This window comes from Alligator mississippiensis, chromosome 4, assembly GCF_030867095.1.
Source record: "Alligator mississippiensis isolate rAllMis1 chromosome 4, rAllMis1, whole genome shotgun sequence".
NCBI lineage: Eukaryota > Metazoa > Chordata > Crocodylia > Alligatoridae > Alligator > Alligator mississippiensis.
In genome coordinates, this window is record NC_081827.1 from 158,599,122 (window position 1) to 158,611,751 (window position 12,630).

The 12,630-nt window shown below is 45.8% G+C and overlaps 1 protein-coding gene across 2 annotated transcripts in view; it reads left to right on the forward strand.

Moving 5' to 3' along the window:
• The window catches only part of MAP3K3 (mitogen-activated protein kinase kinase kinase 3), a 62,505-nt gene extending 54,794 nt beyond the window's left edge, over window positions 1-7,711 (forward strand). For both annotated transcript variants that reach the window (XM_006271568.4, XM_006271569.4), the window contains exon 17: window positions 3,016-7,711. In XM_006271568.4, the coding sequence (XP_006271630.1) occupies window positions 3,016-3,244 (229 nt within the window). In that variant the 3' untranslated portion in view covers window positions 3,245-7,711. The remainder of the gene's footprint in view (window positions 1-3,015) is intronic.
• Window positions 7,712-12,630: the final 4,919 nt, after the last annotated feature.

Here is a 12,630-nt window from a genome sequence, read left to right on the forward strand (position 1 = left end):
TCCCCTCTGTGTTAATGCATTTCCTCTGCCTCTAGAACTGAATGCAGATTTAGCCTGGATCAGGAAAAAAAATAAATTTGAAAAAATTTGGCCAGTTTCTCATCTCCAGAGACCTGGCGCTGTGGCAGAGTGCAAAGCAAATACAGTATTTCCCCCCCAAAATCAGCCCCTTAGAATTGGGGGTGCTTGTTTTAAGCAGGGAAGTTGTTTTCTTCTTTGGAAAAGCAGCAAGCCTGAGGACACTGTGTGTGCCCTGCAGCTGCTAAGATTGCTGCTGAGGTGGCAGAGTCCTATGTTACCATTTTCAGTCGTAGCTATTATCTGATCACTGTAGCTTGTGCCTGAGGCAGCAAATGAGTTGCTGGTACCATCCTAATGAAGTTTGTGATGTGGAAACAACATCTTATTTGGAGAAACTTTGCAGCAATTTTGGGCCTATTCTTTTGACATTGAGTAAGTCCCCTTGAAAGCATAGTGTCCAGGAAATGTGGTATCTCAGTGAACAGTCTGGGTGAGGCAGTTGGCACCAGGAACTTGCTGGGCCCTCTGTATACCCCACAAGGGCTTACTGTCAGGTCATATGGTTGCCTTGATGCTGGGGGAAAAAAACTTCTACGTTCTACTTTCAAAAAAAGAAGGTAGAATGTTTTTGGTAGGCTTGTGTTTTTTAGTGAGGGGGGAGAGGTGTCACGCAAGAAAATATCGTATCACCTTAAGAAATCCTCCTACAAGACTGCAGACCTTGGAACACCAGCTCCTGCACCCTATCCTACTGCAGACTGTGCTCCTTCAGGCTATTGAATCAGAGCTTGGGGCAGGAGGGAAAGACCTACATGTCTAATACCACATCTCATGATCTTTACTGTTAAACCTCCATCCTCCCCATGTCTCTTGCTGTGCCACATCTTGATTAGACTGAAATCTCTGTAGGTTAGGTACCTGTCTTAAGTTTGTCTGTACAACGCTATACGTGATTAGCGCACTGTAGAGATGAGGCGGGGAGAGATTTGGGTGTTTTAATGGAGGTGTAGGAAGGGGATGCCTAGGAGTGGAATACCATGGGGGAGACAGGTCAGAACTGAAGTGATTTGGCACACCGTTGAAAATTGTGGCCATGCTATGATTAGTATGAGCCTGAAACAATGTTTATTAAATATAGGAACTAACCATCTTGGATGCCAAAATATTGGGCTGGGGTGGTTTTTTTTGCTGGCTGGGACTATACAAACTAAAGTAAACATCACCACCAAAAGCTGTTCTTTGTATTCCTCTTCTAAAGAGAGGACTACAGTATTTTTCATGCAACTAATTAGTAAAAATGTAACTGAATTTTGTCCAGTACACAAAGGGTTAAGCATTGTGGTCTCTCCCAATTTACAATCTCTGGGAGTATGGAGCACGTGTACATCCCCCTGGATGGATGCAGTTGTGGATTTCCTCTAGCTGCAGACATGGGTCCATTCCCATCAAAGAGGCACTGCATTGGCTGGGCTCCATCTTCTACAGTCCTGATCATTATTTTGGGGTCATAATTTTCCAATCCAATCTTAGTTCCAGAGAAGCTGTGCATGGACAAGAGACACAGAAACGTAATGAATCTAAGCCACCTGGCTTTCAGCCATTGCTACAGGCCTCTCTCCAATTTTCTTTTTCCTAAATAGCAAAAAATGTGAGCTATTTGTTATTGCTGGAATAACTTGACATGAAAAACATTCCTGCTGTTTGCTGAATTTCTTAAAGAAACCGGATCTGCCTAAATGGTATAAATCAGTCTAAACAATAATATATCCTTGCCTGGTCTCAAGCAAACCCCAGCACCTCAGCACACATGGTTTGCATTTTCTGTACTCTCTTTGAGTAAGTCTTAGAAAGATGGCTGGAAACCAGTATGAAACTTTCTTGTTGGATTTTAAGGTTTGTCAAGAAATTGTTTCTTTCATACTAGTTGGATTTAATTTCTTCCCTCCCCTGCCTGGGTGATTGGTATATACCATGTCTGTTCTTTGCAGTGCTGTTCAGATGAGGTTTCAGTTCACAGGCAGATAGGGGAAATCTTGTCCATTTAACAGAGGGGAGTGAATTGGGAAGGGCAGAGCTGCTCAGCCCTGCCCCTGGATTCCTCTGTGGTCATCAGCAGGTTACTTTAAACACCCTTATGCCTTTGTGTGGCAGCAGTGGATTTTGCTCATTTTCCTAAAGGCATTAAAGCTGCCGTTGCTTTCAAAAGCTTGTTCAGTCATTGGCCAGCTTGAATAAAACCTGAGAAGGTTGCTTCCTGTCTGCTTCTGTTTTTCCATCTGTAAAATAGAAGTAATGATACCAATCACTTTTCTGCTGCATTTTGAAATTTACTGATGACAAGCACAGTATAAGAGCTCAGGAATAGCTTATTGAGCACTTGGGAATTTGGCTTTCAGAAAAGGGGGGAGCTTTCTTTCCACATGGGGATGTTGAGGCTATCAACTTTTTCTACTCTGAAGAGTAACTTTTGTCAAAATGGCCTGGTGGAATTCTTCATCAGTACAAAACATCTCTTCTAGCTTGTGGCTTAGCAAAGTTTCCCCCCTGAGACCTGACGGATAAGCTAGGTGCTGTCCCACTTCTACACCATCTGTAATATTAGTTCAGAAGGTCAAATAACGTTACCTTCAGCAGCATCTCTGTCACCTGCTTTCCTTGGTGGGTAGCACAGGCATTACCAACAGGCGCAGTTTGGGCACAGCATTGTTGCAGGGGGGATGCTTTACCATGCTGTAAGAGCCACACTGGAGCCTAGTTCTCTTCATCCGGAGCTTTGTTGTCTGTGCTGGGCTGGCAGCAGTAAAAAGTAACTATGTCTCTCCCCAGCAGGTCTGGCACAGAATTCATGCAGTTAATGGGCTTGCAAGGATGAGGCCATTTTTATAGTTTCCTTTCAGAGCAGAGCTCTATCCATACTACAAAGCCACACTCTACACACTAAGCTTTACTGCATGAAACCCAGTCTCATTTGTTTTCCCCTGTCTGCCTCTCCAGGAGCCTTGGCTGCACTGTCGTGGAAATGCTGACGGAGAAACCACCCTGGGCAGAGTACGAAGCCATGGCAGCCATTTTCAAGATTGCCACCCAGCCCACCAACCCCCAGCTCCCCTCTCACATATCAGAACATTGCCGAGACTTCCTAAAGCGAATCTTTGTGGATGCCAGGCACAGACCCTCAGCTGAAGAGCTGCTCAGACATCACTTTGCACAGCTCCTGTACTAAATTACTTCCCTTTTAAGGTGCGGAGTTTGTGTCCCTGTCTGGTATAACCACAACTGCCCAATGTGGTGCTGCATCCTCAAAATGCCAACTCTGCTGTCCTGTTCCTCTGGGTAGGTCAGTGCCAAGGAACCTGCAGTCTGCTCTTGTGTCCTGAAGTCTTTGTTGGACTGATGTTCTACCAACAGCTATGCAACACAGAGCTGTGTTTTTGTCTTTGTTCTCTTGATGTGAAGTTGCATTTGGCTGCATGTTTTCTGCAGGCGCAAGCAGAGGGATCCAGGAAAGGTCCCATTGAATGTACATGGGCAGCAGAAATCTGGACTGAAGAAGCTACACTTTTCAGAGCAGACACATGGACAGCCATCCCAGCCGGCTCTCCCCACGAGGCCTGTACAGTGTGGGCAACCCTGTTTTCTAGACTCCTAGGTTTCTCCAGGCTTCTCTAGTAGGATCCATCCAAGCCATGTGTCACTGAGCACACATTCTCTATATAATTATATATATTTTTCTTCTTAAGTATTCAGCATCTGAAGGTGTTCAGAAAATATTGATTTAAGAATATGTGAATAGTATTATTTTATAATGAACCCAAGGTATTTGCGGGGGTGGGGGGCTTCTATCCAAATATCAGGATCATTGTCGAGAGGTTCCAGCAGAGCATGGTCTTTACAGAGCCAAGAGTGGAGGACTCTGCTGCTGAGGTGGCAAGTCCAGTACTTGACTGCCACAGAGCAGGGTTAGCTTGTGTCCTCCAAACCAGCAAACCTGTGCTCCTGTTGTACCTCCTTGCGGCTCAACAAAAGTCTCATGGAAGGGATTTCTGTAGAACAGCTTTCTGCTGCACCGATCTTGTGGTAAATTAGTTTTACCAATCCCTTAAACCAAAGATGATTTAATCAGTGCCCAAACCTTACTTCAGGGAGGGGTTACCTACTTATATTAGGCCAGGCTCATAGACAAGGAAAGTGAGTTGCCCCTTTTTTCTTTTTCTTTTTTTTTTTTTTACATGGGAAGAAATTGCTGGACACTAGTTTCCTGGGTGAAGGGTGAAACCAAAAGCAATCAGTCAGTGTGTGGGGGTGTTTTGTGAACATGTAAATTTTCATTTAAGGCTTCCATAATCTTTCCAAAAAAAAAAAATCTCCCCCACATTTGAGAAAGCTGAGCCATGTCTGTCAATGAGGCTAAAGGAAAGAGCCCTTTTTTCATGCCCGTGTGTCTGAAATTGACTTGAAAAATGGTATTGGTCCCCCAGAGATACAAGCATTGCATACTGCAGTCCTCTTGCTCTCTTGCTTTAAATATGTACAAAGCCTCTGATGTCTAAGTCTCTGGTGGCTTGCCACTCTCACCTGCTGCATTTTGACTGGTACACTAGAAATTCTGGTTGTAGTGACAGAGCACTGAAGTTATGAAGACTTTCTTTAAAAGGACACTCATGGCAGGTTCAGTCATGTTTTAATAAAAGCAAAGCTTCTTCCCCCCTCCTCCCCATGTGATAAATTACCCCTCAGGATAATACAGCTGAGAAGGCTGAACAATCTGAAGTGGTTTTCCTGGACCAGACTCAGAGCAATGTGTAAGTGATGAAAGCAGGTTTGTATTTTGCCAGATTTGCCTTCAGGCTTTCCTGCTTGAATACAAGAACGCACTTGTTTGGGCTACGAGCACTTCAGGGCAATTTGTTATGGAAAGGCCTTTCCATACCCTGTTTAATTCCAATGGAAACACTCCTAGTGAGCCTCTAAAATCCTGGATTTTTGAGCCAATATCTCTTTCAAAACATAAGCCCAGTCTCTTAGTTGCCCTGCACCTTGTCGTCATTTATACCAGGGCAAAATGAAGAGGGAACACTATTGCTCTTTTGCGGGAAGTGCTTATGCCAGTTTTGCTCTGCTACACATTGACTTCCCAAGGTGCAGAGCAATGAAGACTCACTCACATGCATAATCTTAGTAGAAGTAGACTGAGCTGTTTTTCCACCAGGGCTGATAGCATATTCCAGGCTTGTGATGTTATAACTTACAGCCAGCACTTAACGCCTGACACATACCAAAGATTAGAGCCCTTTTCTTTCTTCAATTTGATGTGAAGGTGTGGCAGCAGTGAGAGGCAAGATGGGTGTCCTGACCTGACTCGCACCTTTAACCCTGGCTTGTCCTCAGAAAGGATCCAGCTCTGCCACCATAGCCTTTACTCACTATCAAGCACATAGTTCTTTGGGAGACTTGGGGATGAGGACATGGTGTAAACTTTTGTTTCAATGCAACTAAATCCTCAGGATCTGTTGTGGCTTTTACCTCATGCATAGCTATGGAAGACTGTCCTGGAGCAAAGAGTAACTTGGACTCGTACGCCAGGTCCTTTACCCTGCTAAACACCCCCCCACCCTCTCCCCAACTATACTGAAATGTGCCTACTCTGTATACGCTTGTATTCCAGTTTTTATTAATGAGTCAGTAGCAGTTGTACAGTGACAGGGTTCTGTCTGAGAACATGGTATGCCAGCTTGGATTTCTATATTCCAATTCTGTACCTGACCCAATGCCACCTCTTCGGCACAAGAACAAGCCAAAGCATTACTTGTCTGTCTGGAGATGCACTTTTATGAATGTAGTTTGTATCGCTCTTTTTTAGCTCTTTTTACCATCATGTAAACTTTGATGCCTCATACCTTTTTTTATTTATATCGTAAAAGATCATATTTGATGATTTTTATATATATCGACTTGACTGTTATGGGGTTGGGGGGGTGGGAATCAATTTCTGATGCCTTTATGAACTTAAAAAGGAAAAAAAAGCAGCTGGTTTTGCAAGAGAATTTGCCAATAGTTTATAAAGAGTAGTGCCAGCCCCAAATGCCACCTTTGTTTCCTTGCAGGCTGTGTCAGTCACTTAGATTTAATTCACTGAAAATCTAGATTCCTCAATTCATTAGTGGATTGAAGCCACTGGAATAAACTCAAGAATCCAGCTCTCAAATTAAGGCCTCTTTACACTGCCTTAGCAGTGACCAGACTTTGAAGAGGGCATCCATTGCAATATGCTCACTGTTACGGTTAGTTTACACTGCTAGTGTTGTGTACATAAGAATAAAGCCTGGCCTAAAGTTAATCAGTGATGTCCATCCCAGGTAACTTTGAAGGAAAAAGGGGCATTCCATGCCTGCTGAGCTCTGGGACCCTCCAGGGATCAAGACTGCATAAGTGAAGCATATTGTAATTTCTGAAGAATAATTCTGCACAGACTATTTTCCCTGGGACAAATCCCACTCTAGATTGTTAAAATTAAATGTCTGAAAATTTTCCGTTAGGAGACTGCTGAATGTCTTGCCTGTAAGTTTCTGATGATACATTTGATATCTTTTATCAGCACAACTAATAAAAGATATCAGATTTACTCAAAGAACCCTGTCTGCCTATGTCCTTAGACCAACATGGCTACAACCATCACCCCGATGATACGTTTAGCAGTGGAGCAAACCAAGCCGACAGAGGTGGAGGTTCATCTCCCATTGAGCTTGTGAGGAAACAAAGTGGCATTTTGGTCTCGCTGTGACGATTCTGTGCATTTCAGGTTATTTGCTTGTTCTCCACTTGACCTGAACCGTCTCTCCCAAGTTGCTGTAGGTTTTGGCAACTTGGGTGCTGTGTTTAAAAAAAACAAACAAAAAAATAGTGAATACTTGGGTTAAAGGTGGTTGTAGATCATGAAAGCAGCTCCCTTATTTTGCTATAAAGTGATCACAAAACAAATTGATCAAGGGCAAAATTGGCATCCACTCAAGTGCCACAGTCAAGGTTTCATTTGAGCTGGGGTAGCTTGTGTTGCTTCAGGATATGCTGTACCAGGAAAAACTCGAGCATTCAGAGCTGTACAGCAGATAGAACTTGTTCCCACTGATGGATGCTTAGTTACTACATGCTCTTTTAGGAGAGGGTGTTTGTATCTAAGTTGGGACTTTTCTGTGGCCACCACCCAGACACCTGCCCTTGAGAGAGAGAGTGTAAGATGGGTTTGTTCAGTGGAAACAAGATATCTAGTGAAGCTCAATGGGATCTAAGCACCAAATTCCTTCCATCCCTTTGAAAGTCCTAGCCTAGATTAGGCAGAGGGTAGGGCAGGGTGGCTGCTAAAGTACTGTTGGATTTCTTCTTGAATGGCATCTTATGAAGTAGGTTGTACAAATCCTTAGCCTTGATTAGGAGCTGATCACACCAAGCACTTCTGGAAGTCCCAGTTGGGAAGGGGAGACATGCCTGGGAAACGCTTCAGAGACTAAGGAAAAGATTCCAGAGTCGTAACATGATGACGGGGAGCAGGAAGAAACTATTTTAACCTGGGTTGTGCAGAAGACCTTGAACCAGTAGTTTATCTAATTATATATACCGACCGGGGGCTTGCAGTGCAAAGCCAGGCCAATGTATCGTTTTATTTACAATAAAATTATCATTTATATTAAAAGTTTTTCTGCTGTCTAACCTGCATAGAATTCCTACAAACAACCCAAATGTAAGTGGTGCCTTCGGTGAATGAGTAAAATGCTTCACAAGTGTTGGCCATGTGGCTGACCTTGTGCTTGAGGGAGTAGGCCACCGAAGACTTCCCTGAGAGGCAAAGGAAGAGACATCATTCCTTGCAAAGCACTGAAAACAGTTGGCTCCTGAGGCCAGGCGGATATGTGCCCTCTGGAAAAATCCATGCTTTTGGGCTTGGGTTCAGCCCTTTCCTGTTCCTAAAAGCCTGGAAGAAGCAATGGGATGGGATTGGAGTTTGGAGAGTGACTGATGTGGCCCCCATCCTCGTTGTACCCAAGGGCTTTCCAAATATGAAAAAAAACAAAACTTAATAACCTCCTTTCTGGCTTGCAGGAGAACAGCCCTGTCAGTTTTATAGGACATTTGTGTGAGAATCTGACCTAAGAAGCGCCAGATCCAAGCCTGTTTTGCATATAGATCATGCCCTTCTCTACTGTAGTAGTGAGCTCTGTAATCCAGGCCTGGCTCTCATCAAACTCCTATCTGCTGTAGTACTGACTGCTTGTGTCCTGGTTGTAGTGGAGGATTGTGGATGCAAGGTCCTGGTTGGAGAGGGAGTGGATCCCTGAGGAGTTCAGACCGATTCCATTGAAAGCTCTGGAAACTAGGGCAGGTATGACCTTGGCTAAAGAGGGAGACGGGGTGAAAACTGAATGCCAGGTCATGGTTACCTGTGCTACTTGGTAAGTCAGCGGAAGCTCTTGAGGGAAGCAACCTAGAAAAGCCCATGAGTACATGGCATTAAGTGCTGTTTTAACTTATGAAGTAATCAGATGCTACCCATTCTAATCCAAGTATTAGGGCACAGTGGAGAGCTCCAGAATGGCTTTCTGTTTAACATGTAACAGGCTTTTTTGAAAAGCAATCTGAAGAGGGGAACCAAGCTGTGGTTCTTCAGGCAAATGACAATTGAGTATTCAGTTTTCAAGCCCACAGCCTCCTACTGTGAGGAGGAATCTGCAGTCTCATTTGAGTATACTGAAAATGTGGGGATGAGACCTGTAAAACTGACTGGGGGTTTAGGCGCAAGTGCCATGGAGATCCGTGCATCTAATTTTCATCTATTCTGTCCTGGGAGAAGGCAAGAATAGTGTTTGCCAAACCCTCAGAAGCCTCTACTCAAACATCTAATCAAAATTGCTGGTGCTATCCTGCCTTTTCCTGCAGCTCCTTGTATTCTGCTCCTGCATCTTTAGTCACTTGAACAGAGGCTGGGATGCAAGTTTCTTCCTTGGAGACACTGGCTTCCCAAGCATGACCCCAGGCCCCGCTGTGGCTTTTTCTCGAGCTACTGTCAAGGAGCACCTAGTTTCCAGCTGAGTAAAATACCAGTGTGCTGTTGCGAAGTACAGCAGGATAAGAATAAATGGATTCACAATCAGATGCAACAGAAAACCTGAAGGATGAAATGCCAACCGTGCCATGCAGTCCACAGCAGAGAAGAACCAGGCATCTAAAGCTGTTCCAGAGCAAGCCTGTCATGCAGCATGTCCCCTCTTAACCCTCATCAGGCAAGACAGCACCAGGAGTAGCTGGTAAGGATCTGAGAGCATGGCAGTTCCTAGAGAACTTGAATACTGTTTTTGCCATTTCCAGTATCATATACAGCCAGGGTGCCAAACATGGCCCATGGGACAGATCTGGCCTGTAGAGCCCTGTTATCTAGGCATGGATACTGCCTCTAGGTATGAGTTGACCAGGACCAACCCCAAGGGCAGGGCCTGGAATGCACACCACATACTGCACCCATTCCAGCTGCTCTGAGAAGTGACACCCATCCCAGGTGCTCTGGGACATGCTTGCTCCAGGTAGTCCAGGGCCAGTGCTGCATGTGCTGCTTTCAGCACAGGTCCTGAGCCATCTGGAGCAGGTGCTGTGTGCAGTGCAGTCCCAGAACAGCCCCTGGGGGCACTGTGTGCCATGCAGACCCCAGACATGGTGTAGTCTAGCCAGAGCAGGCGCTCTGTTACATGTAGTGCCTGCTCCAGCCAGTCTAGGATCTCTGCTACATGCAGTGGCTGCTTTGGGATGTACACTGCATGCAGTGCAGACCCTGGAGCTGCCAGAGTGGGTGCCATGGGTGCTGGACCTAGCATGGGGAGAGGGGGTCCAGGTTCTGCCAGCCCACTGGCTCAGTCCAACCTGTGGACTGGCCCCATGTTGCTCATCCAGCTTGTAGGGTCAGATGAGTTTGACACTACTGATATAGAGGAAGACTAGAGGCAGGCATGGCATAGGTGTGAGGCTGAGGGGAGATGAGAGGTGTGTTCCCTAGTGCTGCATGAAAAACTTAGCTCTGGGACAGCATCAGGTGTCTGGTTTCCTGGACTTGCAAATGGGAGAACCTGGAATCTCTTAGAGGCACAACTGGCTGCCTCTGGTCTGCTGGTAAGAGGCTTCATCTGTTACTGCCTTGACTCCACAGCTCATTCTGTTTGGCCTAACGCACAGCACTGGCGGCTTTTTGCTATATTAGCCTGAGCTTCAAAATCTAGCATCATTGAGAGTCAACCTACAATGGCTTTATGGTCATATACATTTGTCTCTTGCTTGCTGTTGTGCTCAGGGCTCTACAGAGGGAAGGAAACAATGGACTGTGGCTGGTGGAGGTTGAAGGCAACAGCAACAACTCAAAAAACACTAATAGACGCATAACAGAAACACACATAAGAGACTGCCTTTGGGTGTGCTTGCCTGGTACTGGGAGCGCTGCTGCTTGTACAAGGCATAAACGGAAGTGTTGAGGTGGGGGTGATTTTAGGCTGGAGTTTTCCTTTAAGTATTAAGTGGTTATATTGGGACAGGAGCTCCTGAACCAGGAACTCGCAGTTTTCTGGATCCCAGAACTGTTTGGATGTGTGTGTGTGGAGTGTGTTGCATTATGTCCAGGAAATGTTGGCTTGCTTTCTCCTCATGTCACTTGCTGTTAATGATACTATGATCTTTGCCAGGTGCATTGTGTCTTATAAGGACTCAGTAATTAGGGATCTTGACAGTATAACCATGGAGTGGATTCTCATTCATTTTTCGCTCTAAACACTACATGACTGAGGACTGGAGTGTGTTCATGTTCCACTTCTGGGCTTTGTTTCTAGGCTTGGGTTAGCTATCCAAAGCCCTTTCATGGGGAAAAACTGAGGAGGCAGACATGTGTAGTCTGTGCCAATATTCTTTGCTGACATGGATGTAGCTTGATGTGACTTTGGGTGGATGGAGTTATCCTGCTGTAGGGATATCATCTGTGGCTTTTTTACAATTGGCTTAAGGCCATTTAAGGTGGTTGCAAAGGCTTTGTTGGTCCTGCCCCTCAGGTTTATGATGCAGGAGCTGAAGGTTTTGGTTTGGGTTACAACACCACTGCCGCCTCCCCGCCCCCCTGTGCATGACGTGAGCTGACCTCTCAGGGCAAACGTGCTGCTTGCACAGTTGTTCAGTTGTGTTTGAGCCCACTTGACGGGTGCAAGGGCCAGATGCCTCCCTGAGTGCTGCAGTGACCCCCAGAGGCGACACCTAGCAGGTGCATGTGCACCTCCTAAGCGTGGCAATGCACCCCCTACAAAAAGGCGCCGCTTGCCACCCTGCCACCAACACTGCCGGCGGCGTCTGTGGGCAGCCAGCAATCCCCGCTGGCTGCTGCCAGCGGTGCCTGCGGGTGCCCACCACCACACTCTTGCTGCCAGGCTCCTGCCATCATGCCCTCCCCCCAGCCGCCGGGGGCACAGGTCATTTGTGGTGGCCCCTCCTGTATGTTGGATCAGCCCAAAGGCTGCTCTCACAGCAGCCATATTTGACCTGCTCCTCTGTTGCTCTGTAGTCTGGTGCTTGAGCTATCCTTCTTCTCTCTGCTGGGGGCTATGCACAAGGACACAGTTTAATTTGCTCCTGTCCTGGACATACTCTTCTTGGAGCTGCTGTAGCCCCTTCGCTGTGCTGGGGCAGCATGAAAGGGTCAGAGGTGGGGTTGGGACATGGCCCAAGATGAGCTCGTCCAAGCTCCTTTCCCAGCACAATTTAGTGCAGCTACGAAGAGAAATGGAATGGAAATGAGTATGGAGAAGAGCAAAGTAATGATAACATCAGCCAGTAGCAATGATGATACATCAGTAAAAATTGATAATGAAAAGCTAGAGAAAGAATACACTTTAAATACCTTGGAGCAACCATCACAGAAGATGCTACATCAAAAAAAGAAGTAAAAAGAATAGGCATTGCCATTGGGAAACTACCAAAGATGAAGAAAATCTGGACTAGTGGCAATATCACAATGAAAACGAAACTCCCCCTACTATATGCTGCTGTCATTTCAACAACTCTCTATGGCTGAGAGACCTGGACACTCAAGGCACCGGAAAAGCAAATTAAGACCTTTGAAATGTGGTGCTTTAGAAGACTTCTACGCATACCCTACACTACACACAGGACAAATGAATCTGTGAAACATCAAATCAGGCAAGAAGTCAGCAAATACACACCCTTACTTGACATCCTAAAAAGAAGAAAGTTGCAGTTGGTTGGATATGTAACAAGAAAGTCCGGCACCCTTACCAACACCATCCATACTGTGAACGGACAAAGAGGAGGAGGAAAACCTAGGACAAGCTGGACCATCAGCATCAAAGACTGGATGGGATTAAAACTGACTGATTGTACAAGGCTGGCAGAAGACGGGGAAGAACGGAGGAAAGTTATTGCTACATCAAAGATGCCCCAACTGTCGGTGCAGCCTCGCAACTGCCTTGACTTGCTCTTCCCTCCAGGCCTTGTTCCCTTTAGCACAAACTGGTTGCAGCGCTCTTTCATCCTCCTGAAGGGCCTTTGACCCACCCATTCATTGAAGCCTGGCTGTGG